This window comes from Drosophila innubila (assembly GCF_004354385.1).
Source record: "Drosophila innubila isolate TH190305 chromosome 2R unlocalized genomic scaffold, UK_Dinn_1.0 1_C_2R, whole genome shotgun sequence".
NCBI classification, from domain to species: Eukaryota; Metazoa; Arthropoda; class Insecta; order Diptera; family Drosophilidae; genus Drosophila; species Drosophila innubila.
The window spans coordinates 8,485,379-8,504,178 of record NW_022995374.1 but is presented as its reverse complement, the minus strand read 5'-3'; the positions used below and the strand labels follow the sequence as shown (position 1 = coordinate 8,504,178).

General features: G+C 36.4%; 1 protein-coding gene and 1 long non-coding RNA gene across 3 annotated transcripts in view; one reads left to right on the top strand and one right to left on the bottom strand.

Annotated features, from left to right (window-relative positions):
• Positions 1 to 15,640, bottom strand: part of LOC117783054 (KN motif and ankyrin repeat domain-containing protein 2) — a 33,986-nt gene extending 18,346 nt beyond the window's left edge. The window contains exons 1-3 of one of the 2 annotated variants that reach the window (XM_034620227.1): positions 15,106 to 15,640; positions 13,267 to 13,710; positions 773 to 816 (exon numbers count right to left, since the gene is read on the bottom strand). In XM_034620227.1, coding sequence (XP_034476118.1) covers positions 773 to 816; positions 13,267 to 13,268 — 46 coding nt within the window. In that variant the 5' untranslated portion in view covers positions 13,269 to 13,710; positions 15,106 to 15,640. Of the gene's footprint in view, positions 1 to 772; positions 817 to 3,023; positions 3,574 to 13,266; positions 13,711 to 15,105 lie in introns of those variants that run through there. The other variant, XM_034620225.1, reaches the window with a different exon arrangement.
• Positions 6,661 to 7,054, top strand: LOC117783057. Its single transcript, XR_004617344.1, has 2 exons — positions 6,661 to 6,822; positions 6,895 to 7,054. It is a non-coding gene; the product is annotated as an uncharacterized LOC117783057 (long non-coding RNA).
• Positions 15,641 to 18,800: the final 3,160 nt, after the last annotated feature.

The window sequence follows — 18,800 nt, the reverse complement described above, 5'->3', positions numbered from 1 at the left end:
AAAAAAAAAAATTATCCAATTAATGAATGATTTTTTGTTGTTGTTGCTATTGTATTTTTATGATTTTCTCGTCAACATAAATTTATACGAAAAGCATAAAAAAACACACACACACAGAAATAACTTATTGTAAAATGCGTGTGGCTAATGAGTCCAATTTGGGACTAACTTGGCTAGTGAAGTTGGCGTTTACATTTCGCATTTAATTGCATCAATTAACGCCAACAAACTGGCCACGCCCACGTCCAAAACTGTCAACTCATATCCGCTGTCATAAATTGGCCCAAAAAAAATTAAATATTTATCTATATCGATATGGTGCCAAATATTTGAGCCAGAAACCGGCTTTAACTTTCGAGCTTAATTAAAAATCACATATGTATTTCTGCGCCGAAATACGTATTTAAGATTGCAAATGTTGTTTTGGGGGCGTTAACGACGCAACGTAAGTGACAGACATGGCCTAAAGGAATTTGCATAAGTCGCTTGCAGCCGAGTTTTGCACGTGGGCAGCGTGTCTGGACAATAGAAAGTGCGTTGAGGCAACTGCAACATAAAAACTATCGCTGCTGTGACAAATTTGCACAGAACAAAGACATTGCCACAGACTCAACTAAACCAAGTTAGAGACGCCACGAACATTTGTGCGGGCGTCAAGTTGACCCACATCCGATTCCGAGTGTGGCAGAGTGTCAGCGGCATGTGGGTTTAAGCCGCGATTTTATAGCTAAATAAAAAATATATAAAGCCCACGACAAGCTGCTCCACGTACCATTTTCCTCAATGAAGGCGCGTTGACTCCGCAAAACGAGCGACCTGAAAATGTAAAGCAAAAGAGAAAAGTTTGTTAGCAAAATTGCACATATGTAAAAGCTCGTAAAAGTGTAGTTGAAAAACTTCTGAAAATAACGTAAGGAAAACAAGTAGCTAAAGCTCAAAAGAATCTGTTACCTTTTCATTTACCGGATCAGAAAGTTTGTGATTTAAAATTTAAATTTGATCATTTATGCTGCCATTCTCCACATAAATATTTAAAAATAAAACAGTCTTCCAACTACAATTTAAAACTTAAATTAAAATAAAAATCAAATACTTAATAATAAAGTTTTTTAAATTGAAGTAAACAAAGTTTTGCGAGAGTCAAACATTGTCTAAACACTAATTGGTCAAGGAACCATTAACATCAACTTGGCCAAAACTAACGGTCATCCAAAAAGATGTCATGCATACATGTATTTAGAATTAAATACTGAATTTATATGCCACATACAGTGTATATCTATATTTTGCTCCACGCTTTACCGACTTTTTGACATAGTTGTTGCAGATGCATGGAAATATTTATGTCTAAGCATAACGATTCGTGTATCATAATCATAAACACACATATTAATTTGGTCTGCACTCCAAAAATAAGCGATGCCGCCGCTCGTTTCACATGGATGCAACTCGACAGACGCAGACGATGAAGGAGGTAGGTTCGGGGGGATCAAAAATAGGGGGGAGGTGGAAAAGAGTAGAGGGAGTCAGTGAGTCCGTCATGCATGCGACACGGAAAACCGCATAAATCAGTTGACGCATAAATTTTCATTTTACATAAATTTTGGAATCGAAAGAAACGCAACATGAAAAATATGGCAGCAAATTGCAAGACGGCTTTCAACATGATTTGTTTATTTTATTTTAAATCAGCAGCAATGTTGCTTACGTTATTATTGTTGCTGTTGTTGTGTTTGCCGTAAGCGTGGAAAACATGACAAGCAATTAATCTAATAAGATAGGAAAATGCACGGCCCGTTGGCAGAGTTTTTCCATCAGCGCCATTTTCGGGCCTAATTGCATCAGGTTAAGGACTCTGATTTAAATCCAAAATAAAAGCTAAAAACAAATTATAAATAATTGCAGCTTCCGTTGCGACCAAGTGAAACAAATGAAAATGAAAATGAAAATGAGAAATGCGCCACGCGTGTACAATTTTCCGGGAAAACATTCTGGACGCGAAAGGGGCGACACTCGGGGGAAAGGGAACACAGACGAAGTTCACTAATGAGTGCAGTGCCTGGGACCTGGGACCCTTGTGCTTTATGGCATGGCAAACAGATTATTGTGGATTTTGTGGCGCGCATAGTTTCAAAGATGTTTCAAAATACCGACGACAACAACGGCAACAACAATGACAACAAAAGGGGCCGCAGGAAAAACTCAAAATGCTGACAGCTTGATATATTTTATTATAATTTTCCTGCGTCAGGCAACAGCGCAAGCAAGTGTGGAACTAAGCACACTAAAGTATCTTTGTATCTTAGTGTCTGTATCTGTATCTGTATCTGTGCACCTTTGGTATCTACGCATTTGCGTAGCGCATATTTGTCGCATTCTACGCTGCGAGTGTGTTCATATACAGCACTGCATTGATTTATTTATAAATCTGATAAATAAGTTCTATTTGAACAGTTGTCAATAGCAAAACAAACAGTTGGCCCTCTCTCCCAGTGCAAACTAAATACTAACGGCGCGTTTCTCTAGCGTTTTACACGCGTTTTTTGAAGCACTTTTAGTCGCATGGAACACATGACAAAGAATTCAGACCACTATCAAAATTTTCAATTTATGTAATTTTATGCAATTTTATAGCTTGGTTAATGAGCTTTGAAAACGGTCTGAATATGCATTAGCCTCCAATAAATTAAAACAAAACCAAATATTAAGTTGTTTTTTCCATATGTTTAAAAATAAACAACAGGTTTTTCTATTAAAGTTTTTGCCAATTAATTTGAAGCAATTTGTCTATATGAGTGAATGATTTATTATAAAAACTTATTGGTTTTCATTCTTCCTCAGTCGAACTTGAAACTGCATTCACACCTTTCAAACACCTACACACTCTCCCTAAAGCAATGAGTGTAATCTTTAATCTCTGTTAACTGCGCCCAATTAATTTACATTTTCAACACTTCCGCGGTTCTGTATTTAACTTTATCTATAATTTGCTGCAGAGATCAGGTGGCATGGCTTATCTTTACCTCCAAAATCGTTTAACGGCTTCCTGTTCCGTGGGTGTCAGGTGTGTTATCTTTTCGGCAAATTTTGACTCATCGTAGCCCAGCAAATTGCCGGGTAGTCCACCACCGGCCCCGATTCCAATTCCGATATCGCTGAGACTCAGACTCATGCTGCATACGCAATTTCCGAATGGCTTTATTAGCTGACACTGGGCAGTATTTAATTAATTGGCAGTTTTTATATTTGGTTAAGGGAACTTCTATGCCGAAATTAATTTAATTTGATTAGCTACGAAACTTCACGCCATCGCGACACAACCTTTCGACTATTTTGGGCATGAGAAATGCTTCTTTTGTTTTTTCGGCTGACTCAGCCACACTTCACTTCAAGCACACAACCAATTTTTTTATATTCTTTATTTTTTATTATTTATTTAGTTGACCGTTTAGTGCATTTAGTTGAACGGAACGTGCACGCTCCGCGCTCGAAAATCGCTCGAATCGAACTGAATTCAACAGAGAAAAACTTTACCAGTTCCCGCTGAACTTTATGCTCTGTAAATGTGTATTTGTGTGCGTGACTGTGTGTGTGAGTGCCTATTTGTTTTTGTTTTGATTTTTTATTTTGTTTGCTGACGGCCACAAAAGAGCGCCAATGGAATCTCAGACAGAACTTTGTTAAGTCCAACACACAATGCCAAATGGCTTTGCCGCTAGTATTTATTTATTTCTTTTCTTTGGCTTAAAGCACAGCTCAGAAATGAGAGAGTTATCGATACGATAATTAATAAATACAAGCGTCCGATACAACAACAACAACAGCAACGGCAACAGCAAACCAGTTCAACAGTTTGCCAGTTAGTCATTTAGCCAGTTTGTCAGATTGCCAGTCGGCGTCGTAACTTGTTGGAACACCCAAACAAGCGTCATGCCCGATAAGCGCTTACAGCTATAGTTATAGTTGAGAGTACGAGTACCTATTGGATTGTTGTGTATACACACTAACATATCTGCGTATGTATTTGTGTGTATTAGAGAACACCCATTGGAGTCGCTGGGAACAGAAGCGTCAATATGTGCTGGTTCTTTGCGCCTGCAACGCCTATAAAAATGATTGATGAAGCCAAAAGGTGTCGCCGGCAAGCGGAGTGAGACGTGGCCTGCTTTGATGTTGCAAGCAATGCACTGCGTTTTATATATACAGCTGTGATCAATAGATAATTAACAAAAATATAAAAAAAAAAGAAAAAATAATTACAAACATTATCATTTTTATTAGCAAAGTCATTAGACAGAGAACTTTTCACTAGACCTTTACACGAGCTAGGCAAAGGTTCAATAATCGAGTGCAGTTGTTCAGTTTGTAAACAAAACATACATAATATTTTTGTTGCTCCAAAAAGCAACAACAACGTGTAAATAAACAAACACACACACAGTTACATATTGACAGGCAGCGATAAGATAACTCCCAAACACTTGAAGTCATTACAATGTGTCAAACTGCATGTCATGCAGTCTGTCAGTGTGTGCACTCCACGTCTGCTTGCTGACATGCACAGAAATAACAATAGTCAGAGAACAATTGAGGTTTACACGCTGCTTGAGTGCTAAAATGCGATCAGCGATATATTAAAGTGGGCGAACTAGAGCGAGAATATACTCTAATATTCAAAGAGTTTTGAAATCAACATTTAATTGAAAATTTGTATTATTTAAGCCAATAAGATACTAAACAAAACTTAAATGCTTTTATATAAAATTAGTTTATTGATGTGTTTAAAATTATGTATTTGATAAGTAATATAAAAAATAAAGCGACAAAAAATAACAATTTAAAATAGAGTTTCAAAAGTAAGTATGCAAAAAAAAAAATATATATAAAAACTTTTTTAATTTAATATAGACAAGTTTTGTATAATATATTATAAAAAATTATAAAAATTTATGCAGAAAAAACTGTCTCCTATCATATAACGACAGATATTAACGAATACGATCAATTACGAATCTAAATACTATATCTTTAAAACCCAATCGGCACCTGATACGATGACATCAGCAGCAAGACAGCGTCAATTATTGAAATAGTTAATTGAATTGTAGTTTAAATTAAATGTTTGCCTGTAACAATAATTATCAATAGTTCATTATGGAAAGCTATTTACACAATTGCCGCCTTATAAGTAGGCGACGATTTCCATGTGATGATGTGTGGCGAGCGTGTATTGAACTCCAACTAGCTCAAGTGACAATGCATGAAATTATAATTTTATTTCAGTATTAGTAAGACAACTATGCTTGGGTTGATTTATGTATTTTTATTTATAAATTATGTAAATGTTTTCGAAAGAAGCACGTATGATTTTATAATTTTTAGTTGGTTCGCCGAACTGTTAACGAGCTAACAACAAAATTTCATGCCTCATGAGTTTTGGCAGTGATATTCATTCTATTGGTATAAATTGTCACGGACCTCGAGGCTGAGGCGTAGATACAAATTAACTTCAACTTATTGGAGCTAAGAGCCGGTTTGAACTCAAAGACTTATATCGTATTTTTGATATCTATGATTTCATAAACAAGTTTTGCCTCTGGATTTCACGGCTTTTAATTATGCGTTAGACAATTCTGCACATAGATATCTCATTGCTCTGGCATTGCCCCCAAGTAAATGTTTAAATAAATGCCTGCAATTATTTATGCGTCACACCCAATCGATTTCTATGAAAGCCGGTGCCCGAGGCGTCTCCATTCGCCAATCTCTAGTTTCGACTCGGGATCAATGAAAATGTTTTATTGATGTGTTGTAGCTAATGTAATTTTGTATTGTTTAATTTATTACCGCCTTGCTTGAAAATCATTATTTTTATGTGCCAGCTTGACCGCCGGCGTTGATCAGTTAATCATTTGCTCATTTATTCAACTGCTAAGTTTTTCTGGTGATTGTCAATTGTATTTTACATTTTTTATGTTCAACGCAAAACTCTCCGGCGGTTTTTCTTCAAAAAACCCCGCTGAGTATTGAACTACTGTTTGGTTAGCAAGAATATTTATAAAATGGGATTTTAAAAAAGATATTCCATGCCACAATATGGTATTTCCCACCTAGCTACTGTTAAAATATTTATTATTAATTATTTCTGTTTTTCACTCAAATTTAAAATATTTTTAAATGTAGAGTATTCAGTAGTGAAGTCGGCCAGACTGCGGTTATCTACTATGCTAAAGAGACACAACCTCTTGTGCTGATTAAACATAAGTATTCAAAAATGAACATATATGTATATACACATACACATGCTGTTGATGATATTATTTTGTTTACTTCTCGAGTAAGAGGCATTAATAAACGCTCTGATTTAAAAAGTTTCAATCAACTATTGTATACTCTGTAAACATCGAAATAAAACTTTGATGTAAAAAAAACATACCTATTTATTTTAAAAATAATAATTTTCAGTTAAATTCTATAAGTTTCAACGATAAATATTATTTACACTACTAAAGTAATTAGGGTATATACGATTTTATAAGTTCTACATCTCTTACGCACATTGCCTTAATTTTTTTTTTTTTTTTGACAAATTACGCTTTATCTGCGAGAGCAGCTATTGTTGATCTATTTATTAATACACATGGTCAGATAAGTTGTCAGTCGTAGATTTCCAGCAGCAACTAAAGCATCTTCCAAGCGGAGCAACACAAAAAAATAAGAAACAAAATGAACTACAATTTATTCACATGTGCTGCTATACTTTTGGCACTAAGTGTAGCCGAATCTAATGCTAATTTGTGGGACGATATAACCGATAAATTTGTAAGTAAATTTTTATTTTAAACTTAGCTTGTGCTGTGATGTGATTGTAATCCTTGGCTCTACATTTTATAGGAGGACATGGTCGATGCAATTAAAGATTTGTTCTCGTAAACTAACTCAAAGTGATTGAACAATAAATAAAATGTTATATGTAACAAAAAAATACATACATTTCAAGATGGAAAACAAAGTAAACTCAATTATGCAATAAACTAAACCATAATAAACTTCATCTTCTATTTATCGTTTATGGATACAATATTTATTTTATATACAAATTGAATAGATCAACTTTGTCAGCTAAAGATAATTGCTATCTCCTGTTGTAAGTATTTAATCTGATTGAATTCTGTGTAATTTCTAAATGTTTCCCTCCCTTTTTTGATAGTTAAAAAGACAGTCGAGGAGGCGAGAGTGTGAAAAACATTCCCATTTTTAATGACGTACCGCGTTTTTGGGGTCATTTCAATCAGCACCTGTCACACGGTGCTAGCGTTGGCGTGTGAAGTATTTCTAGCTGTCGAGTTGCGTCTAGACTCTAGAGACTCTAGACGATAGAGCAGCTTGCAGAGCTGTTGAAAATTAATTAAAAGAAATTGTTTTTGCCTTGGGCCTGCTGTTGAAAATGATTTCCTAGAACAACACTCGACACTTTCGCTCGCTGCTCCAAAGGCTGGAATTTTCTTTACTTTTTTATTTTTTTATTTTGTATTTTTGCATAGACGTATCGATAAACGGACGATCGTAGCCCGTTGCAATCATAATTTATGCGATTCGGCGCAGTTTATGACAGGCTAACAAATTTCCTGCTGCCGCCCCATGTGGTCAGCAAACGGCGGCCAGAAAGATACAAGATACAAGATGTAAGCGCAAGATACAAACGCCAAAGGCGGCTGCCATCAAGGCCGACAACGGCCTCTACGGACTTGCAAAAAGCTTATGACTGCCAAATGCCATGAGCCGCATAATCGAAAACAGAATATACGCGTGCGCTGAAGCCTGACGCCTGACGCCGTTGTTCAACTCGTAAATTATGATATAGTCGTTGCCAGGCCAGACATAAATATAGTATTAAAGTTGATAGCAATCGACGGCGGCACGGACAATGCTCCGACTCTCTCTCCGGCTCTCTCTGACTAGAAAAGGTGAGCAACTCGAGCCATGATCTTCGCCTGACCTGCCCACCCACAGTCGAACAGTTTTTGCCAGCTGAGCTCAGCTCGAGATCACCTCAAGTCGTAATTTGTCAGTTATCTCAATGTCCGATCGCTGCCATTTCAATCGCACGTATCTGGACTGTAAATCAGAGACAAGTTCCCGCATATTGCATCATTGCAAAAACATTTCAGCTAAGTAGAGGGTGATTAGAGCTTACAATGAATGCTTAAAGAGCCGAGTCGGCATTAAGCAAACGTTACAGCCTCGGGGCGTATGCGCAATGTGCATTTTCCTACGCTGATGAGGCGATGACGCCGCTTTATAAACCATGTGCATCCCAGTTGAATAGCAATCCTCAACTTTGCCTTCTTTGTTCGCTTGTCACACATTTCCTTTTGGTTTTTTTTGTTAAATTTCTTTATCTTTTCAGTGCTGGGTATCCCATAGTTGGGTAAACAATTTATTTTTGCACACCGTTTGCCGCCAATTAATAAACATTTACGCTATTGCATTGATTACCCTCCAGCGATAAGTTGAAGCGACTTTTAAGACCTGGGCGTATTGAGTTTCGTAATTGAATTTCAAATTTCAAATGCACGCCGGAGAAAGTAAGTCGCTGATTTCATTGAAAGGCCAAAGCAGACATCGACAACGACTAATGCAAAAATGCTTTTTGTTGCCTTATTTTTATTGTATTTTTTTTCTGCCCAGTTTTTATGAGCTGGTCGTGAGCGCATAAACAAAAATGAAAATTCCAAAAAAAAAAACATTAACAATTTCCGAGTTAAAATTGATTTTTTTTTTTTTTGCTGCGCAAATGTCCGACACGGCCAAGTTTGCTTAGCAGGTGGAACGCTTCTAAAATACCGAATATATATGCAAATATTTGGAGGCCAAGTCGGATCTCACGGCTTGGTGACAACTTGTAAACAATTCTAACGCCAGTCGGCTTTGGTCATAAGAGAAATAGTTTTGCTTTTTTGCTTTTCAACTGAGGATCTGAAACCGTATTTGTGTCATATGCAAACGAGGCACCCCGAGAACAAAACAAAACTGAAACTCGATAGCCCAAAAATAGCAACTATGTGAAGTGTAAATAATGAGTTGTGATCATGTTGACAGTTCACAGTAAGCCCAAAACTCGTTTCAGACAGTGGCGTAGGATAAAAGGGATTTTATCAAAATTTCATTATATAAAACTGATCAAATTATGAAAGGTAATCACAAAAAAAAACAATTCCCAGTAAGCTGGCATACTTCTTAGCTTTATAGCAATACAAAACTCTTTAACAGATACTTTTCGGAATCTTTTGTCGTCTGACAACATCGATAAACTTCAAAGTTCAGACAGATACTTATAGATAATCATCGGGCACTTGACCGCAACAAAAAGCCACAAGAGCCAACGGCAAAAAAATGAAGTAATTTCTGTTCAACACTTGAGATCACGCCTGCAAATTTCAATTGGCCTAAAGCATAATAATTATGCCATTACGATTGCGAGTGTACAATGGGCAAACCTTGAAGTGGTAACATTTTGCCGTTGTACAAATTATAATTGGACATTAAGCTGATGCCAAAGAGGCATTCCGACACATCCAGACAATAGACAATGAGTCAACAAGTAGCTCTCACAATTGGCAACAACGGAAGTTGTCTCCAAGGCTGCTGATTTCATTCAGAAATCCAAAAACTCGACTTGAATTACTTGCAAATTGCTCGTATACAAGTTTACAAATATGGCAAGGGGATTTTCAAACAAAAATCTCAAATAACAACTGCTGCATACGAAATGAGATTGACAGCTGCAAATCGATATGAATAAATTTGGTAATCTTCTGAAATTTATCAGCCACTACAGCTGCCACAAAAATATGCAACTTTCCCACAGCGCGTTGCAACGTATCAAAATTCAGCAAGTGCTGCATCCAGTTAAGCCCTAATGTACTTCGTATCTTATAAATATAAAAAAAATGCAATCAGCCAGTTAAGCAAAAAGCCAAGTCATATTCAAGTATAGTCGAATTTGTAATGCTCTACAGGTGAAAGTATGTGCCAAGAAAAATTAAATAAATAAAGAAGTTTGTCATGTGAATATTAATGAACATTTTAGTCCTTTCTATCTATCCTTCCAATATGTAGACGAAACGAAATCTCTAAAACATACATAATAATCAATTTTAGAAGTATTTAATATTGATGAATAATATCTTTCATTATAAGCTGTCTCTCTATAATCTATATAAAATTGTACAAAATGTTACTTGGAAGTAAACTGACTGAGGAATATTCTTTGCACCGGCAACTGCCACAGTTTCTGTTGGCAACTGCATAAATCAAAATTAAAGCTCCGATTACTGGGGCGAAACTGCAAAGCAAAGCGTTTCTTCACCAATGAAATTGATGATGGAACCGGCTGGCATAATAACAGAGAACAGAGAACTGAATACCGAGAAGGGAGAACGGAGAACTTCTTGGGCACGACGCAAATAACTTGCAGCGTGACTGGATAAAATGCCACACAGAGGCAACACAGAGCCAACCCGAGTTTCAAGCTCCAAGCTCGAAGACCCAGTGGGGCAGGCATTGGCGAGACATCTTCCCAAGTTTCCAATCGTCGCCGGTCGGCACAATTCAAACAAATCGCTCAAACAATGCAACAACGAACAGAGAAGAACAAAAACAAAACACGAAAAACAAAAAACAAAGATCTGAAGAAAACGAAAATACGAGTAATAAAAATAAAATACATTCAAAGCAATTTTTTAACACGACTCGCGCAACATTGTTGCTATTGTTGTTTTTGTTGGTAACTCGTTGTTGAGATATTAGAAAACCGCACAATGCGTTTAAGCTTGGCTCAGATTTCAGTTAATTGATTAGAAAAACGTGTGTATTTAGATATGCCCAAAAAGACACACGATACCGAATGTGAGAAGAACGGATTTTCAAATACATTGTGGATTCTTTATCGAATACGTTTTTAAAAGTGATAAATTAACTTTTTAAACGTTATATCGTTACAATAAATAAAATTTAGTTTAATTTCCCTGCTTAATGAGAATCGTAAACTATTTAAAACATTAAAAAAAATCTCGATTATTTTTTTCGCTTTTTCGAAAACTTCAAACTGTCATAACTTTCTCAAATCTTAGCCGATTTCCTTGCGGAATGTCAGTTTTATCATCATTTGGCCTTTATTTTGATTCTGCGTCAAAATTGGAAAACATTTTCCATTTATTACATACTTCCCGTTTTCGAAAACTTGAAACTGTCATATCTGTGTCAAATCTCAACTATTTATCATTAACAATTTTATTATTATTTGGTTTAAATTTTAAATCTGCATCAAAATTTAATATTTAACTATTTCAATCACTGTCCATACATTTTAAAATTATTATTGCTCTTGTAATTGTAACTTATTTCTCAATTCAGAAATTTTCACCTTGACCAAAGGCCTTGAGATTTTAGTTCAGTGTAGCTACAACAATTTATGATTAAACATTTTCCAAAAACTTTTTCTCTAGACATTGTACTGGACTAGAGTACTCGTACTCATACTCGTATATCCGTTACATTGGTGTCCATATTTTGGCTAATGACTGACACTAACAAAAAAATAAATGGCCACAAAAATAGCATAAAAAGTGGTTGCCACTGCTACAACCACTGTTGTTGTTGTTGTTGTTGACTTGACTAGCGCTCAAATTTGTTCACATTATGTTTAGAGTTTTTTTTTTTGTTTTGTGGTTGTGTGTTTATTTAAGTTTATTATTATGGCCTTTTTGCACTGTCGAACATTTATTGCCGCTGCTTGTTTATTATTTTGTGTTTGTTTATTTTGTTAGCCAAGTTCATTTGTGGCAAGACTCCTGCTTGAGGGTCAACTGTGTTGTTGTTCTCGTTGTCGTTTCATAATTCAGTTGTACAGAGGCGTGGCAAATGGCTTGTGAATGGTTTGATGGATAACCGAACAGCCAAACAGACTGTCTGACAGAGAGACAGACAGACAGACGAGTCGATGCATTGCTCAAGCACTTTAAGCCTATTAAAAGCTAAGCGTCTCTGGCAATGTGCAACACCAGCCGCTCCGCTTATAAAAAGATACTTTTTGAAAACTATGCCAAACACCACAGACAGACAACAAAATTCAAAGAAAAAAAAAACAAACTTTGTATACTCGTAATGTGCGATCGACAAATTGCCAAATAACTGAGTACAAAAACCAATACGCCAAGACTTTGCTTAAGTCCAAGCCGATGCCACAGATCTTTGCATCAAAGTAGCCGCCGCCATTCAATGGGAAGAAAAATTAGCTACAGTGGGCCACAGTCCGCAATAAAGTGATCAACAGTGGAAATTTTCAACTCATTCAAATATTGAATATATTATTTAAGACTTAATAAGACAATCTTTAAATATACCAAGCAATCATTTGCTTATCTTTTAATTCAATTTTAATCATTTTAATGCAACAAAAAATTACTTTATTTGCATAAGACTGATAAGAATCACAGCACCTTCTTAGAATGTTTTTTTTTTTTGCATTGTTTGGCTAGAAACAATCAGATGAGCAACGTTGAATTATTTAAATTTTTGTAGAGTCTATAGTTACTTTGTTCTCTAAGATAAGATCACCAAAGAATTTGCTAATAATTTCAAACGTTGCCCTGTGGCTCTTAGCAACTTCAACAGTTTTATGGCCACATTATGTACGAAGTTAACCCATTGTGACCCACGGCATGCCATTGGCACGCGATCCGTGCCCCCGTCAACCACATTTTGGCTTCGAAATTGTTTGCGTGCCACAGTTTGCTTATTATTTTTGCTTTTTTTTACTCTCTTATTTCGTCGGCTACTTAAGCAAACATGCAACATTTGGTTGCCGCGCTAAAGTATCTCTGAGATAGGCGGCAAGCTTATTAAAATGCAATCAGCGCAGGAAGCAGTCGCTGTCGATACAAACAAATATTGTACATATAAGTGAGTACATGTGTGTGACTGATACTTCATGCTGGTTTTGACCATAAGGCGCAGTTGGTCCGAACCGCCTTCAAAACTATGCGAGGCATTTGTGTCAAACACGCGACCCAGTCGCCATCCCAAGTGCCCGGCAAACAATTGTTGGCAGTGAGCAACCAGTTGCAAGTTTGCTGCCTGTTGTTGCATGTTGCCAAAACTGCAACTTGCCATTGCACCAAATTGGCAACTGGCTTAGAAAGTCACCAACAGTTGCTGATGATGGCAGCCTGAAAGAAAGTCAAATGCCATGCTGCTACTTACATGTTGCAGTTGCTGTTGCTGTTGCTGTTGCTGCAACTGTTGTTGCTGTACACTGATGTTGCAATTGTTGCTGTTGTGCGCTTTAATTAACAGCTGCAGGGCAAGGTCTTTGCAACATTGGACATCGCATCTTTAGTTTGACTGATTGGCGAACTTTAGTTAGACAGCTTGACGACGTCGTTGTTGTTGTTGCTGTTGTTGTTGCTTTTGATGTTGTTGCCTATCGGCAATTTTTGTTTCTTTTGATATCTTCGATTGCACTTTTTGACGTGCTGCTGTCGTTAGCTTGTCGACGTTGTTGTTGCTGTTGTTGTAGCTGTTGTTGCTGCTGTTGTTGCTGTCGTTTACTTGTTGCCAGTTGCATGTTAATTAAGCACGCCTTGACTGCATTTGCCTCCAGTATGTTGTTGTTGTTGTTGTTGCTGCTGTTGCTGTTGTAGTTCACTGTAAAGTAAATTTGTTGTAGTGATTGTTGTATATAGTTATTGCTGCTCATGTTAATTCATTATGCTGAGCAGGCCGCATTATGCCTAGCATTTGTTTTATGTCAATTTGATGAGCAGTTCAAGTATCTATTAGATAAATTACTTTTGCTATGTACTCCATGACTCGTGAAACGTGAACATGAATATCATAAATTCATGCATCTGACAATGAAGTTATATATAAGACATACAAGAGTATACAACATGTTTATCACATTTTAGATGCTAGCAATTCTCATTTTCACACAATATTAAATTGTAATTATACGTTTCACTTGCTAATTTTCAAGTCTACCTGGGAAATTTGTTGTTTTCAAAGAAAAATTTAATTAATATTGTAGTTTATTCAATGGAAGAAGATACTTATAAAAATTAAACTTATTTTATATCTAATTTAAAATGAATATAATAACATATTGTAAGATATGTTCTATTTTCTGCACTTTCTTTTCGCCCTCTCAAAAGCCGGCTAAAAAATCTACTGAAAAGAAGTTATAATTAAATTTTAAGTCAGTCAAATCTGTTAGTTTAATAAAATAAATTTTAAAAAAATATTACTTTAAAATAAAATTGAAAATAACTCTAATTTGTGCAAAATGTCTTAGTGTTTACTGCATTAGAATTCTCATAATATGCAAATGTTCTTTGAAACTATGTTAGCAATTTCGCAGCGAGCATTTGAGTCAAGCATATGATTATCAAATATTTATACACTACAAGGTTTCCACTCAATAGTTCTATCCATAAGTTGGCCAGGCAAATGCAACCCACACAAAGAATCCATAATGACAGAGATTGAATCAAGTGTATTGCGTTGGTGGCCAAGTTTTGATGGCTAAGTCAGGTATTTCATTTAAGCCAAGTCCAATGTCTGCCAGCAATTAAACAGAATCAACGAAATCCCTCTCCAAAACCAAACTAAGCAAAAAATTTATTGGTTTGTGATTTTGGCTTTACGGCCAGGTCGTAAAAATCGAAAAAGCACATGATATAAAACACTTCAAAATGGCGTGGGTTCACTTTTAGTACGAAATTTAATGAGTCAGTTTGGAGCGGTTCGAAATCTATGGGAAGCTGGACTTGAGTAGTGTGGTGCATCTTCCAGTCGAATGCAAAATTTCCACTAGTCATTGCAGGTGTCCGACTGAATGACTGACTGTGCAACAGACTGCTGACAAGCTGTAGATCTAAGAATTTCCGTTGCTGCGATGAGTTTTCAAACTTCTAATGCATTTTTAATGATTTGATTTTTATTTATATAATTTTTTACGACTTAAATTTTACTGGTTTTGTAATGTGCATTACTTTTTTTATATCAGCTTTTTTTATTTTTTTCGGTTATGCGTTGACGCACCTGTTTCACTGTTGGCTGCTCTTAAAGGCAAAACAAAAGCAGCTGCCGCCAATTACAAGCGCCAAAACGATTACATCTAATGGACAGACATTTTTGTTGCATTTTTTCCCACACACAGTAAGCACAACAAACCGAAACCAAAACCGAAATCGAAACGGAAATCGAAACCGAAACCAAAACCAATAACCGAATACCGAAAACAAGCGAAATTTGATGTTGCAAGCGACGCGCACGAATCGAAACTGTTGCAGCCAGGCGACGAGAAGCTGCAGCTAGCTGATTTTTCCAGATCTTGATCTCACACACACTCACACTCACACAGACACTCCCTCGCTCTCCCTCACATGTACGAATACTTCCAGTTGTGTTCTCAACTCTCTCGCCAGTGTGCTCTTTCTTTGCTCTCTGTTTTTGTCGGCAGGCAAACTCCACGTTAAAAGTTCTGAGTCGTGAAAACAATAACAAAATGCTGAGTCCGCGTCGCGATTGCCGTTGTTCTGTTTGCCGTTGTTGTTAGCTGGCCGCGCTGCCCACAACTGAGCGCCAGGTGCGACAGCAACTGAGCCGCTGCCGCAGCTTGGGCGCTCGCTGCCGTAGAAAGCAGCGACGCGTTGCGTCGCTGTCGACTGAGCGCAGTAGTAGTTGTTGTAGTAGGCTTCAATGGGTTAACTGGTATGTTGTTGTTGTCGTTTGTTATTGCTTATTGCCCGTTTTGACGTGCATGCGCCGTTGTGTTTCGTACCGTGAGCGAGCAAGCCTACACTGAGAGAAATAATAATTATGCAAGATATTTTCTGTTTTTGATAAGGATTTTAATACCAAAGATGGCAGCAGCAATATTACTATCGGAAATTGATTAGAAATTTGTGACTCTCGATATTAACTTTGAGACTTTTTAAAATCCTTTATTTAATTATTTGGTCTAACATTACTTTTTTACTTATAATCATTGCTTATACATATTTTTGTTAACAATATCCATAACTTAAAGATAGCGTCTTCGTTTCTAACTGCAATACTGATGTATAGTAAGTAATTTCAATAAATACTATAAGTCCACACCAGCTAAGCATCATTTAGAATACGCGTATAAACAAACTTATTTATGCAATCATAACGTCATTTAAATTCTTGTTTACGATATTTTTTATTGTTGCATATTTGATGCATAAACAATAAAAGACTCACCTCACTATATTTACATAAAATCAAGTATTTTTCCTAGTATCATTAGATTCTTCTTAACAATTAAATTAAATTCAAAAATTCAAATAAAATTATTAAATTCACAATATATTTACCTTGTTGAATGAAGAAATAACAGCGCATTAATTAGTCGGTTCCATACTATTCTCTATTTCTCCACAGTTCTCAATATTTACATGTGTAGTAAAAACAGGTCCTAGAACACCACAGGGAGAATACCTATAAAATACAGTACCTGATTAGAATGAAACACGAGACAACGTTCATTCTCTGCAACATGGAGATGAATGTTGGTTTACTGAGCTGAATCAGCTGAAGAGAACTGCGCATTCATTGTCTTAGCTGTCCTGTTGGGCATTAATGTGCTTGTCGAGAGATAAGAGCAGCTGCAAGACGACGGCATTGATTGTTGTACTTGTTAACAGGGGCGCCAGTGTAACTCATCTGCAAAGTAGCATTCAGAGCTACATTACTTGGATCTCAGCACCAAGTTTATTTCCTCTAAGAATTTGGCTGATAGGAAACATCACAGGCAAATGCTTTTCGCCAGACTTAACTTGACATTAACATTTATATCTTTTCAGTTATAAATTTGAAATTGTATACATAATAATTAAATTTAATTGTTAATTTTATAATATAGTTTTCTGATTATATTTTTATTTATAATTATAAGTATAAGTTATTTCACTAATTAGAATAAGTTTTCAAAAAGAGTAAAATCAAGTGAATTTAAAAATTATATATTAAATTATTGGATTTTGCATACCCTGGTTCATCATAAAGAAAAAAGGTCTGAAATTGTTATATCTAAGAAGTTTACAAATGGGTTAAATGACTACATGACTAAAATTTTATGAATTTTCACTCTCTTATTTTTCTATGCCTGCTCTTTCTCTCCTATGCAAATGAATTGATTTACACTCAGGTAGACGTAGTTCTTACTTCCATAATATCCCATGTAGTGCTGAGCGTGTCAAGTTTGCCATGTTTAGGGGTTTTGAAGAATTGTTCATCAAAACAAACAATACAGCAAACAGAACGAACCGGAGGCTGAGTAATGTGACATTGGACGATGTGAATGGACATTATATGAATGAATATGTATCTCCCGGCATGGCACAGGAATACGTGCCTCTTTGAAGGACTGAGACTCGACTTGCCCTGTGCTGTGCCATAAATTTGCCGTGTTGATTGTGTTTGACTTTAAGGCACTTTGTGGCATAAATCACAGGACTGCAAGCAATGCCACAAACTGCAGAGACTCGAGACTGACCCGCGGGTTAATTGCTGACAATTTCCAGAGGCAAGCAGCCGAAAAAAAAACAACACCACACAAGAAAAGGCAGACGGCTTAGAGAGACGTCTTAGCCAGGTTAAACTTTTGCTCACTTTGCCGATTTTAATCTTTATTTATAGGCCTTGCATGCGTGTATGTATGTGCATGTGTGTGTCTGTTTGTATGTTTGCGTGTGTGTGTGTGTGTGTGTGTGTGTGTGTGCGTGTCCAATGGCTTTTGGGTTGTAACTACCACTTGGCATTGGCACGGTAACAAGACAAGACAGTCAGATCATCAATAAGCAGCTGCCGGCTGCGCATGCGCCTCATTCCCATTCTCCCATTCTCCCGTTCTCCAATTCTCCCATTCTTTCAATCGCCCAGTTGCCCATTAACGAGCGCAAGGAGCAGGCCAAAAGCGATTTGCAACTCGTTGTTGTTGTTGCTAGTTGTACTTAGTTGTTGTTGCCATTGGCAAGCTAACGAAGTTGACAACTTGATGACATTTGATCTCTTGACAACAACAGCAACAAAGCGTCTAAAGCCAAAGCCAAAACCGCAAATGACAGCAATGATCAGATGAGACGATCCGACGATCAGGCATTCAGACGATCGGTCAAGTTGGTTTGATTTTGGTCTAGACACGCACATCACATGCAGATGCAATTGAAGTTGTTAAAGAATTGCAGTAGAATGGATCGTATGCTCCTACAATTTGGAAGAAGGAATTATAGACCCAATATAAAATTGGGAAAAAAAATTATTTGAACGAATTAGTTCAAATTTATAATAAATGCAGAATGAATTTAAAGGTCAAAGAATAATCAAATAACACTCTGCTAAAATATCATAATCGAAATAAAAAAATGTCTTAAACCAATATTATAAATATTTAAACAGATATATACTGAAATTTAAATACTGATGAAATTTGATTTATATTTTTAAAACCAACTTCGACAAACCCACATCTTCTAAGTCCAACAGATTTTCATACATGCCAATCATCCTTGAGGCTTGTATCGATACTGACACCGATACCAAACTCAGACTCAAAGTCAAAGTCAAAGTAAAGTTGAAGTTTGTTGCAATTGTGGTTAGGTGACAAAGAAGTGGAAAATAGTCCAACTAATAGACCACCAACAAATGGCCAAGGAATGTTAGTCGTCGTAATCTTAACACTATGAGGAAACGAATTAAAATGCAGACAA